At 37.1% G+C, this 14470-nt stretch overlaps 1 protein-coding gene across 14 annotated transcripts in view; it reads right to left on the bottom strand.

Annotated features, from left to right (window-relative positions):
- The window catches only part of EYA1 (EYA transcriptional coactivator and phosphatase 1), a 418629-nt gene that overhangs the window by 40349 nt on the left and 363810 nt on the right, over nucleotides 1-14470 (bottom strand). For all 14 annotated transcript variants that reach the window (XM_038579507.1, XM_038579505.1, XM_038579506.1 and 11 more), the window contains one exon: nucleotides 12812-12901. In XM_038579507.1, the coding sequence (XP_038435435.1) occupies nucleotides 12812-12901 (90 nt within the window). The remainder of the gene's footprint in view (nucleotides 1-12811; nucleotides 12902-14470) is intronic.

The following is a 14470-nucleotide window of genomic DNA, read 5'->3' on the forward strand; positions in this document are numbered from 1 at the left end:
CTATCCCTTACGGTGAATATACTCCCAAATCTCTCCAAACTAGTTTCTTACCTTCCACATCTGGCTGTGGTCTCTGTTCTTGCAGGGAGACAGATTTCTCACCTAGATTATTGATACCTATGACTTCATGACGCAATGCACGTCTACAGTAATGCTAAACATTCTTTAACGATTACCATTGACATGGCACATGAACTCTAACATCCTTAGCAGAGCATATAGAGCCTTCCATGACCTGGCTCGGTCTCCCTTTCTATCCTCTGACCTCACAACCACAGCATGCGCCCTGTGGCACATACCTACTCAGCTCTGTCCTTACATGCCATGCCTTCTCATGTCAAAGATCCCTTCCTATGGAAGCCATTTCTCTGACACTCAGCCTTGCCACCACCTCTCCCTCAATCTGAGTGAGCCATCCTGCCTTTGGCCTCTACAAATGTTCTTATGTATCCCCATCACTGGGGAGATTACTCTGTGATATAATCATGCTTTTGCTTTTCTGCTCCACATAGCATCTTGGCTTCTTGGGGACAATTAACATATTTCATCTCTTCTCTTCTATAGCTTATGTGGTGTCCAGAATGGAGTGAGCGTTGAGTACACGTACAGCACATCAGCTCTTTTACTCTATGATATAGGGGCTGCAAAAACAATATTTCTGTCTATTCAACAGCAAGGATTTATAAGCACACATCTGTCCACCTGCTGACTGATTTCCTCTCTGTTTATCTACTTATCCACTGATTTCCCAACTTTCTCAGAACAGATTTTTAGGCTGCTTGAGTAGCTACTGGTTGAACGACAAGGCAAGAAACAAAGCTGTCAAAGAATACATTAGAGAAAATGCCATTTTTGGGCTCTTCTATATTACATCCATGTATGACAGCACCAAGATGCTACTATCTCCTTTATGTTGCTAAAGAGTGACTGTCAGCTTATGAGACACAGCTAGAGAGGGTTAGTGCAATGACAGCTGTGGTAGGAAACGCTTGCTTCAACCCTAGCTCTCCCAAAGAGGCCCTAGGCAAAAATCACTTCACTTGAATTTCCCACATGTATGAGCTGGAGATGGTGAGATGGAGTTCACAGTGTTGAGGGGAGAATCAAAGTCAATTGATATGCTTTTTGACTGATGAGAGGAGTTTCCCTAAAACCAGCAGACTGAGCCCAACAGTGCATCCCCCACTGCTGTGTGGGATGCACCCAGGGAGGGGCTGCTCTGCTTGGCAATGAGACTGCATACACAGCCAGGCTCTGCTCCACACTGCAGACTACCAGCAAGTTCCATGAGCCATCCTTCAAAACACAAGGCCAGGTTTGGACAAGGAAAGGAAAACTTAGCACAAGCAAAGAAACACGTGTCTTTTTGACACGAAGCCAGCATCTTCATTTTCTATGAAGGAACAACACAGCATGATGGAAGCCAGATCCAGTAGCTATTTAACCGCCAAGAGTGAATCCCCTGTCATGGAACTGGAGGTGGGAGGGGACTGTGAATGAGGAAAGAGCAGGAGAAGTAGCATGTGATATGGCTGGAACCAGTTGCATTTGCAAATTAAACACTGGCAGATTCTGTTATTGCTGTTTCTGGTGTGATTACTACTGGAGGTCTACATGGGAATTTTGGCAGCAAACCAGCTACTGTATCATTCTTTCTTCTCTAACTCCTCTTTAAGTCATCTCTCTTCTTCCACCAGAGCCCTCCTATCTAGGGTTTTCCATGTAGAAGATCCCCATAAACAGTAATAGCAGCTTAGACTTCTTCAGCACTTCCTGTGGGCCCATGCTAGTTCTATGCACTTAGTGACACAGAAGTCCTGAATCCGCACATTGAACCTATGAGGCACGTACTATCATGACCCAGTTTTACAGACAGGAAATTGAGGCACAGAGGGGTTCCTCCATGAATGAGTGAATTCATGAGTTCAACTGCTGGTACCTCTAGCATTGTAAGATAACAAACCACATAAATAGAGTGCTTTGAGTCAAGGTGAAGTAGTTGAGTCATTGATTACAATTCAATACTTTGCTAATTTTAAGAAATACTATAGAAAATAAAAATATAAATAAAGCTTACTGTGTAATTAGTGGTGATATATACCGCTATTTGGAAATAAGTTTTTATTGTAGAAATTATTTTTGTAACGTTTTTTAATGTAGAAAATCTTTTATTTTTCTTTTGACATTAATACCTTTTACTGAAACCTTGAACTAGAACCACACTGTGTATGATTTTATATCTTACCCTTCCATGTATATTGTATCTTGGCATTAGAATTTTGAAAATATGACTTTAAGAAAAAGATATCAAAATTTAACATCTTAGGGACTCTCAATGGTTTTTAAGTCTGTGATTAATTATTTACCTGTAAAAAGTTAATTTTTGCAAATCATAAAAGTAGGGGTGCTGGGGCACCTGGGTGGCTCGGTTGGTTAGGCATCTGACTCTTGATTTGGGCTCAGGTCATAACCTCAGTGTCACAAGATTGAGTTTCTCTCCCTCTGCACCTCCCCACCCACGCTCTCCCTCAAATAAAGCAAGCAAGCATGCATGGATGCATGCATTCTCATTATAGACTATTAATTTGAAAATTTTGGAAAAAATTTAAGAAACATATGAGAGCCTTCCATGCACCAAATCCTGTGTTAGGAGCTTAGGATTCAAGTGGACAAGCCACTGCCTCTGCCCTTAAGGGAGTGTGCCTAGTGGGGAATAAAGGACAGCAGACAGAGAATCGTAATAGAATGGTAAGTCTTGTTAGTGAGAACAGCCTCCTCTTAGCATGTTGAACCCCAGCTGCCTGCCTGCACCTGCAAGTGCTCTCTTTCTTCTTATCTCGTGTTCCGGATGCCATCCAACTTCTCTTGCTACTGAAGGACATCACTCCTGGAGTTCTCTCTTCTTGCTGTACCATATATTTTCTCTTTCTACTGATCATTCCAACTGACATCCAACAGGCCTAAATGTCTTCCACTGAAAAACTACACAACCTCCCTTGATTCTCTGATCCCCTCCACACACCACCCATCTCTTTGCACTCTATCACTGTGGGAACACTCAATCCTTCCTGTCTTCACTTTGTCAACCATCATGCTCTCCTCAAACCACAGTAATTGGGCTTATGTCTTCCTTCTTCATTGAAATGCTGCTTATCAGACACATCAACCATCACGATTCTTGCCAAATTCAACAATCATGTCTCTGTCCCCAACTTCCTCAACGTTGGTAGCATTTGACCTAGCACACTATTCCCTTGTTTCTGAAATACTATTCTCTAGGTTTCTATGGTACCTCATACTTTTCCATCTACTTCACTGTCTAGTCCTTAACACTCTCTCTCGAAAATTCTTCTTTCTTGGTCTTACTTCTGATTGTTAGAGTGTCTAACATTCAATCACAGGCCCTCTTCTCACCTGGCACTCTTTCCCATATAAGATGCCTTTATGACTTCCAACACGATATCCCCAAATTTACTTCTCTCCTCTGAGATTCAAACCTATATGTATATAATCTCTTAACTTGGGTGGCAAATATGTACTTCAAACTTCATATGCACAACACAAAATACTTGAGTACAAGCTCCACATCCTCATCACCCCAAAACCATTCTTTCTCATCTCAGATAATCCACCCTCCACCTAGTTGCACAGGTCAAAACCTAGTGGCCATCCTCGATTCAGCTTTCTGTCTTCTCCCACCTCTGATCCCTTAAGCAAATCCTGCCAGTGTTTCACCAAATTATACTATAAATCCTACAACTTCTTACCATGTCCAGAACCTGCTACAGTCTCACAGTACAAGTCTCTGTAGCTGGCTGAACCGTCTTTTAATTGGTCTCATTGGTTCCAGTCTTGCCTTATTCCTCGCATGATAATCAGACTAATCTTTTAAGAGTATAAACACTCATCTATCATATTAATGCTTAAAACCCTCTAATGAGTTTCTACTGCAATTAGAAAAACAATCCAAATTCTTCACTAAAGTCTACAAGGTCCTTCATGATAGGGACTCTGTCACTGTCCCCCTATTCACTCTGTTATAGCCACATTGATCTTGTTTATTTTTTGAAGGAATGAAATACATTCCCACCACAGGGCCTTTGCACTTGCCATTCCCTTTCCAGAATGCAGAATTTTCTGTAGTTGCAGCTGCTTCTTTCCCAAATTCCTGGTTTCTTCACAAATGTCCTCTCCTCAGGGACACCTCTTTCTGAACATCTCAGCTAAAGATGCTCCACTTTAGGTGATCCATGCCTTATCCAATTATTCTTTTTCTTTATAGCACTTATTCCCACATGAAATTATTCTACTTACATAGTGCTTATTTCCTACTTCCCCTCCAGAGTGCTAATTCCATGAGAATAACCTTGACTCAATCATCACTGTATTCTCAGCATTTAGAACTGTGCCTAGCACTTAACGTTGCTTGATAAATATGTATTAACTATTGAATAAAGGACAGAAGCAACAAAATATAAAAAGAGACAAATGCGATAATCATTTCAGTTTTGGAGCATCACAGAGAAACAGCATTTGTAACTGCATCATCCAGACTGGCAACTTTTAATATATTTATCTCTAGTTATTTTTAATGTCATATATGTTAAAACAGGATCATACTGTAAGATTTATTTTGAAGACTTATTTTTAAATTTGAAGTTATATCATGGTAGTTTTTAAAAAATATTTCCTCCAGTATTTTTAATATGCCATAACTTCTTTAACAAGTTAATAAACCTTAGATTTTAGTGAAATAAAGGATTCACAAAAAACTGAACAGAAAGCACAGACATTTTCCATATGCACCCTGTCTCTATGCATGCATAACCTCCCCTACTATGGACATCTTACATCAGAGTGTTGCATCTGTAATAATCAATGAACCTACACTGATACATCATCATCGCCTACAGCCCACTGTTTACAGTAGAGCTTACTCTTGGTGTTGTACATCCTATGAGTTTTGACAAATGTACAATGTTGTGTATCCACCATGGTAGTATCATATAGAATAGTTTCACTACTTAAAAAATCCTCTGAGCTCCATCTATTCATCCCTTCCTCCCTCCAACCCAAGGCAACCAACTGATCTTTTTACTGTCTCCATTCATAGTTTTTGCCTTTTCTAGAATGTCAAATAGTTTGAATCATACTGTATGTAGTCTTTTCAGATGATGCCACACATTTTAACATTAAAGTTACATTGCATTATATAGCCTATTTTTTAACCTGATTTTCTGAAAACTTGTACCAATTTATATCCTTATCAGCAATGTACACAAGTGTTTACTTCACTGCACTGCAGTGCAGTGAAATAAATCACTGAATTTAAATCTTTGCTGATAAATGGGCAATAGTCTGAACACTCACCCTCTGATACTTCTGATTACCAAAAGTGGAAAACTAACATTTTTCCTTTTTGTGTGTGGACAATTTGAATGTCTTTCTCTTGCAAATAATCTGTTCAATGTTTTTTGCTCATTTCTTCTATTGAGACATTTCTTATGTTTCTCTTAATGGGCTGACATATTGATTCTTTATTTTATTAATTAAAAATAATTTGTCTTTTATCTATGGCTTTCGAAAAAACAGCATTTTCTTTTTTTTTTAGTATTTGTTTTCTACCCTGATCACTAAAGAAATATATTTTACAAAAAAAAAAAAAAAAACCCCAAAATATACAGAGAAACACAAGTAAGAGAATAGTGAACACCCAAATCCCAGATATAAATAATGTTAAAATTCTAGGGTGTATTTTTTCCATATATTTTTTGCTCTTACATTTATTTTGTATTTAACATATATTTACTGAGTGCCTTCTATGGGCCAGATACTCTGCTAAAACATAGCAGTTGAATATATTATACATAGGGCATGCAATTTTTTTTAAAACAGAATTGACAGCAAACTATGTGTGTGTGTCTATTCCTCAAAATAGTGCCTTTTAAAAATTAACATTTTACTGAAAAAATAACTATCATACCTTGATGAATTTTCACAAATGGAATACTCCTGTAACTAACACCCAGGCCAAGAAACAAAACATCATCAGAATTCCGTAATTCAGAAATGTTTATTATTATAAACACTTGCTTTTAGCTCTGATAAAAGTAAAATTCTTAGATGTAAAATGAGTGCAATGTTTTTAGGCTCTTGAGGCTTATTGCCAAACAGCTACCCAAAAATTTACTTCCTGTAAGCAATCTGAGATCTCCTTTTGATCTACCTATGTTTTCTCTTTGTGTTTTATTCTTTTACATTTTAACTCTTTAATTGACCGATTTCTGCATACAAGTTGAATAATCCATCCCTTCACTATTAATTTGCTTGGTTCCATTTAACACATACAAGAGTTTTCTAGAAGTTGGGCTGTGCCTGAGTGATTTTTTTTTTTTTAAGATTTTATTTATTTATTCATGACAGACACTCAGAGGCAGAGACAAGGCAGAGGGAGAAGTAGACTCCTCGCAGGCAGCCCGATGTTGGACTTGATCTCAGGACCACGGTATCATGACCTGAGCCAAAAGCAGATGCTCAACCACTGAGCCACCCAGGCATCCCTGAGCCATCTGATCTTTTCTCCCAATGGTTATCCAATGCCAATGCAGGCTAACAGTAGGCTAACACAAATCTTCATATAATCGTAGAATTATAAACCATTTACTATTTGTTTGAGCTGGATGCTATTACTTTTTGTTAAAACCTTCCAGTTATTTTTGCCTATTTATCCTTTCAAATGGACTTTAGGAACGATTTTACAAAATTGTTAGAACATGTTACAAAAAAGAAAAGAAAAGGAAGAAATCTTTTATGCAAATCTTTCTTTAGATCTCTCAAAGTTTTATTCATATGTGTCTTGCAAATACTTCTTACATAGGTCATTCCTTATTTTTCCTCTTAAAATTTTTTTTTGTCTTGGTGTTATGGTTACTGCTGCTACTTTAAAATTATTAAAATTTTTGAAAAAAATAAAATTTTTGCATGTCTTGCTATAATAGGTTACTGATTTTTAAAATTCTATAATCCTTCACTTTTCTGAAATATATTATAAATTCTCAGCCTACTCTAGTAGATTCCCTTCTATTTTCTATGTATATCAAATTTTTTGCAAAGAACAATCATTTCCATCGCTCTCATTTCATTAATTATAGCTCATGTTATGCCTCAGACTCCTAGAATAATGCTGAATAATAGTGCTGGCAGAGGGCATTCTCATTTTTTTTTTCCTTTTGTGATGACAGTGTGCCTCTTTTATTTTACTGCTAAGTACAAGGCTGGCTGTCAGTGTAAGGTGACATACTATCTTTTATTATGTTAAACAGATATATATATATACTTTGACTCCTACACCTTTCTGGTGAAACTCAGAATTAAGGAAGTCCTTGAATATATTTTTATATTTCTATTTCTTACTTCAGATAAAAGAAAGATGACAATCTTGTAAGATGGTTAAATTGGAAGAACACTTAAAGTTCTTCATTAGTAATAATAAGAAAATACGGACATTGTTTCTTTTCAGTCATCACTTGCAACATAGTTAAATCCAATATTCATTTACTATGTCTAATAATCATTTGTTACCCGAAAACTGTCTTCTGCTCTCTAAACTGAGGGTTTTGCTGTTACTTTTGTCCACTAAGGAAATGGACAAGGCCAAACAACTTACCTTAAAACATAGGAAGGCAAAGTCAACTTGAGTGTCTTCCATGCGGAAGGAAGTAGAAATTGTTCTTCTATTCTAAGACTCTAAGATAGCAAGAATTCAGTCTAATTCACTTAACAGTCTGCATGCAGAAGGCAATATTTTGGATGTTATGAAGGATGCTACTGGCAGTTTAAAAAATGTGATCCTCTGGATGCTGGTTGGTTCAGTGGTTGAGCATCTGCCTTCAGCTCAAGTCTTGATTTCAGAGTCCAGGCATCAAGTCCCGCATCAGGCTCCCCACAAGGAGCCTGCTTCTCCCTCTGCCTATGTCTCCTGCCTCTCTCTGTGTGTCTCTCATGAATAAATAAAATCTTTAAAAAATAAAAAGTGATCCTCTATGTTTGCTAAATCTGTAAGAGGAAAATAAGTATACAAAAGCCTCCGTGTAGAGCAGAAAACAAATGGCATATTTGTGTATGGGTATGTTTATGTTTGGAATGTAATAGTAATACGTACACACATTTCCATATAGCTGCTCTTGGCTTGTGAAAGGGACTGAAAACAGAAAACAGTTCAAGATCTTGAAGTGTCCTACTCTTTTGGCAGCAGAGAACCAGAGCTTTCAGCACCCGCCACAATAGTTAGATAATGGGCATGAAAGTTTCTTCCTATTTATGGAGAATAAGGCACTTTCTAGATGAATTATATTTTTCAACTCAAATCAACTTCTGAATTAGTTTAAGTCTTTACACTTTTGGAAACATAAGCATTAGGTTACTACTGAACGGATCACTTGTAATCAAAGCTACTAAAGTATTGGCATGGTTGATGCTTTGAAGACAGACTTTTTTTCCTAGCTAAAATTAAATTTCTAAACAACAAATATTAAAATAATTAACAAATATTAAAATAATTAGGTTATTAGATGACAACCTAAGGTTTGGAGTAACAAAATATTACTACGAATTTAAACACTAAATTAAACTAAGGGGAAAGCTAATCTTTTTTTCTTTATAAATAAGAAAAATCATTACAGCTTCTTTCCTTTAAACCATGGCACTATTTAGAGATTGTTTCCAGATCCTTTCCATGGACTTCGACTCACCAAACGCAGACTGGCCTCTACTGAGACCAGAACCTTCTATCCCAAGACATTTTTCTTTTCTTTTTTCTTTCTTTCTTTCTTTCCTTCTTTCTGATTTTATTTATTTATTCATGAGAGACATAGAGAGGCAGAGACATAGGCAGAGGGAAAAGTGGGCTCCCTGTAGGGAGCCTGATACAGGACTCAATCTCTGGACCTCAAGACTATGACCTGAGATGGAGGCAGATGCTTAACCACTGAGCAAACCAGGTGTCCCCCAAGATTTTTCTTAGTAGAAAAGGTGAAAACAAGGGGCCACCAGGAGCAGGTGCTTAAAAATCACATCTGGGACAGAAGTCTATGTAGCAAAGGTCCAAAAAAGGACTGAAATATTCATAAATCCTGACACCAAGGTATCGTCTGGTCTGTCCCAACTGTGTAACACACTAGAAGGAGGAGAATATTCCAATGTAACTTCACACTCATCCAGATGAATGTGGTGTGCACAACACCTGCACACAGAGAAGGGTGGGGAGTGTTCCTGCTGCTTCCCAACCTTGATCCCCGCAGTGGGGAGTGTGGGGTGAGAGCCTCTGAGGCTCTTGCAGAACACCAGGTCAATAATACCAGTGAGTAAAGCAACCATAATGCCAGTAAAATTGATGGGGAACAGAGACTAGCTGAGGACAAAACAGAAGCTGACACCCCACCCTGCAACTCCCTCTCACCCCAAGCAAAACTACATCAAAATGATAGTACTTAACAGCAGACAGAGAGAGAAAATTCAACATAAGCTTACATTTTGTTTGTATTTAGACTTATATCCACCTTGATGAAATACTTTCCTTAACTGTGGAAAAGTCTAGCAGGAGAACCGACCAATGGCAAGTTAAAACTGAAACGTTATCAGACACGAAAGGCCTTTCCTTTCCTCTGTTTGCAGGTTGCCTTTCAATAAAAATCCAACAGAAAGAACTCTTTCTCCATTCACTCAGAAAGCATCATGCTTTACTAAAGAAGCTGAGGGGGGAAAAAAAACACACCTCTAGTTCCATACTGTCATTCATAAAAAATGACTTCCATATAAGCATCATCGTATTGCATGTGGAGACCTTTTGGTAAAATGATACGCAGGACGTTATTCAGACTTAGAAATAGGAAAGCCAGAAGTACACTATGGAACTAAAGTCTAAACCCTTCTCTGGTGGGGGAAGATATCATTTCCTTTGATAATTATGTCTCCCTGTCACTCATGTTTCTTAACATGTCAAAGATTTTTAACGGTACAAAAAACCCAAAATTTCTCCTTTGTTCCCTGTCCACCCCTCCCCCGAATGTCAACACAACTAATTTGTGATTGCTTTTATTTACAAATGTTATGAAATGAAGTGACAAATAAGACTTAAAACTAAAAATGATTAACTCTTTAATTTTTAAAATACAATTAAAATATTTCTAAATTACTTTAAAATGATACTCTAACTTTCCTAAATAATATCCTAATAACTATTTTAAGCATATACTTTGATAATACAGGAACTGTTACTGAAAGCCTCTCACATAGTGTGTTTCATTATTTAGAATCTCTTACAAGCCAAAACTGTGAATTAACCAAATTATACACAGGGGTGGCTGGCAAAAAGTTAACATTTTAAAAGAAAATGAGGCCAACAACTGGAGTTCAGAAATCACACTTCAAGCTAACCAATAGATCACTAATCTCCTTGAAATTACTTGTATCAGAGATCTTAAAAAGCTAAAAACATGTAATTTAAATATATTAAAATATCCATGTCCCCTACCGCAGCACATTGCTCATTAGAGTGTGAAATCCAGCGTTACCACACCATTTCTGCCTGATGAGATAATTTTGGTTTTCTTGGGAATATAATGCCAATACATTTATTTTTCCCAGGAAATAATTTTGCTTTTTATTTTGAAAGAAACTAATATTTGCAATGACCAGTTCCAGGCCTGTTGAATTACAAAAATATAAAATGAAAGACTGCAATAAGTATAAGAACCAGTTTATTTTTAAAATATTGTTCAAATCTAGAGCAAGTAAACAATTTTCAAAGACAGAGGCTAAGTGGACCTTTCATTTATACTTTTGCTGACGCCCTCATATTATTCTCGAGTAAAATAACTTAAAACCAACTTTTTTAAGGTTATAAGCCTAAATAATGTTTCTACTATTGATTTTTATACTTGGTTTATTCCTTTCTCTGTTTTACATAAGTCAGAGTCCTTGTTCCAAGAACAGAATCAGATATTTTAGTGACTGCATAGACCCCCTACCTCTTCATTTTCTTTTTGTTTCAATCTGGGCTTATGGAAAAACTACATCCCCTACCACCTTAAAAGTAGAACTTTCAAATAGGTATTTTTCATGTATTTGCCTGATCACTATTTTAGACCCTCTCTGTATATAGTTCACTGTGAATGATGTCGGTAAACAAAAATCCAGCTATATATTATGTCAACACCAAGTTTGGAAGCTTTTTGGTCTATATTATACCGAATTATTACTTTGCCTAACTTCTCACTTTCACCACATAGTTTTGGCACTGCATAGACAAGCTTTGGCATTTATAAGAAGGTAGAATTTAAAAGCAATAGCAAATTACTGCTAATTTCTTCTTGATGGGCGCTATTAACACCTATTAACACCAATAAGAGTAACAAGGTTATACTCTAGACAAAATATCAGCCCATTCCGTATCATTAGAAACAAATGGAAACTTGGGGGAGGAATTTTAACATACTAGTAAAATATGGAATTCTTTGTGCCCTTCTCTTATGAAGTGAATCACAACCATAAATCAGAAACAGCTTTTGAAAATAAGAATGATTATTAAGCTCTTCTAAAGGCAACTCTGAACTTGTCACTCACTTGGAATATTTCTACCTCAAAAAAAAGTAATGCCTTACATATAATTTCCTTAAGAAAAGCAAACACTTTAAAATGCAAAAAAAAAAAATGTATTTTACTCTAAGTGTAAAAATAAATATTTCACTAAGGAATGGGGAAAAAAATGAAGCACATTTAAATAATTTTATTGCACTGGAAGTTGCCAATTCGCCTATGAGTAGTTTCATTGCAGATGAAAAGAAATCAAAATACAGGACAGATGTTGAACAAACCGCATTTAAGTTCTGTCACACACTGGCATTTTTCAAATGATTTTGGCTCATCTATTAAATAAGGTGTGTTTTGCTTGATTTTGAAAAGGGAAACATCAGGAAATATTTAAAGGCCAATTGCTGCCAATTAACTTTGATCAGTAAAAGTTCTATTTGAATCTTTCAGATTCTTCTCCTGTCTGAAATAACATACATTTATAAAATCTACCAAAACAACAACTTGATGATTAATGCCTATTGGCAGCCCTACCACAAGCTTGCTTAACAGCAGGATTTAAATAAACAACTGTCTCTATTAAGAAGAAAGTGAAATGTAGTTATAGTCATGTTTTCTCATAATGGAGATATGAGAAACAATAGTCTTTATTCTTAAGAATGCTGCTAATCGAGATCATCATGTTTGACAGTGCCCATAACACAATTAACCATCTTACAAAAGTTTCCCCCCAAACCATAACAGGCAAATGAAATCATCAGCAGTTTGACCTAAGAAAACCTGGCAGCCCAAAGAGCGGAGGCTGGACTAAAATGTTATACAATTGGGGCAATCAGAAACAAAAGCATGTGACCCAGTAGGATAAAAGTCTGACACAGCATATGCCAGTATCACAACTTCTGGAGGATTCTGAAGGTAATCCATCTCAACAGTAATTATGTAGCTGATGAATCTGTAGCTTCTGATACCAGCACAGTTTAATATTTAAGATTCCTGACATCAAATTTTAATCCTTACCAAGGGTCATGTGGAATCTAACCTTGAAACATAGGAGTCAAAATAAAGCAAAATCAGAAATACCAGGAAGGCAAACATCACCATATAATTAATTTATCTTATTCTAGTTATATAGTCACAAAATAATATCTGTTATTTCAAAAGGCCATTCATCAATTTGCAGACATGTAACATGAAGTGTGTATATAAAATAATCAGAACTTACTTCTAAGTCATTGAAAAACAGATGTGTGTCTGCCAAGTTGAAAATCATTTCTTCCATTCTCAGTCCAAGGGAAACTGATGTAGGTGGATCCTAAAAGAAGAATTTTTCAGGTCAAGAACATATATATTTCAGGTTAATGGAATATATTGTCACAATAAGAGGGGGTCAGTGCCAGGAAGGGGTGAGAGCAAGAGATTCATTGGGAGGTTTGGGCTTCAGCTGCTTTTGGTGTAAGTGACGCATTGTGTGAGCAGACATTAGGGACTTATTTAACAAGTGACCCAAATGTTGTTCGTACTTTGCATAAGGAAGAAATGATGTGCTGCTTAAAATATTACAAAAATATAAAATCTAGGGTTATTGAGACATAGAAAGTAGAGGAAATTTAGTTTCACACGTCTGTTTCAGGAGCAAGAAACTCAGTGACTGGAGAAGACATTGTGTTGTGCCACAACCCATTAAGAGTATCTGAAAGCATTGCCACAAATACCAGAAAATAGATACAATATAGATTAATTTCAGAGGAGTAATAAATACTAATTCTACATCAGATGACAACTATCATTATTTCTTATTTATTCAGACTGCCTGCCAATTTTGAGCATGCTCATAGTAGGAAGTGGTACCCTTTCTGACCACCTGGCACCATGCCCAGCACAGGGAGCTGATCCTGACATTCATGCGACACTATCCAGTCCTCAAACAGCCAGTACCATACACAGAGGGAAGTACCAGCATTCTGAAATGTACAGGGGCTTCCATCAAAAACTTCAAGCCTTGGACACTCGTGATGAGCAGTCTGTCTCATACAACCCCGTATCCCAATGACATCTACTGGCACTGAGAAGAACTCGGGCTATGCAAATATTTGCAGTGTTCATGGGGTTACTGTATTTGTAACGTATCGAATCCGGGAAACCACATGGCTCATGGTGAAGACCTGCATAATTAGGAAAGAAAAAATGTCCATCAAGGATACAAAGATGGAATGTGAGTTTTTACTGGGAAGGTTTTACTGGCATTCTAACAATATTGGCTTTTACAAGCACGACATTTTAAATATTTTCAGACAATAATTTCTGAAATACTACTTTGTTATTACAGCAAGCCTTTGGACTAAGTATAGAATCTACCGATATCATTAACTGGGGAAATTATAACTAGAGAAATTATGCCTTCACGTATTGGTGTACACTGTGTGCGTCTCTACTGTCTGACGTAAACTTTGTATGTTTTGTGCATTGTCTTCTGAGCGTGCTATCTTCATTCCAGAGCTCAAGACTTGCCTGTGTCCTGACCTTCTACTCTCCTTGTATCTGGAATCTATTAAGCCGTTGAGTAGTTACCTCAAGTATCATCTCCTCACGGATTTTGGGAAATAGCAGGAAGCAATGGCAGAAAAGCTCTTACCTTTGCTCTCCTACTTTGGTGTCCTTACCTCCCTGATCCTCAGTTTGCTCATCTAATAAATCAGATGACTGACTGAAAAACACTTTGTTCTTATGTAGAATTAAAAAAAAATTCTTGTCTCTTAATTTGGCACCATCATATCTGTCCATACACCTTGGAGAGAGCAGGGACCTGGGATGTTGGGATGGGGGTAGAGACTGCCTCAATGGCTGCCTGCCACGTGCCAATCAGCTGGCCGGGGGAGGAGCC

This window comes from Canis lupus, chromosome 29 (genome assembly GCF_011100685.1).
Source record: "Canis lupus familiaris isolate Mischka breed German Shepherd chromosome 29, alternate assembly UU_Cfam_GSD_1.0, whole genome shotgun sequence".
NCBI lineage: Eukaryota > Metazoa > Chordata > Mammalia > Carnivora > Canidae > Canis > Canis lupus.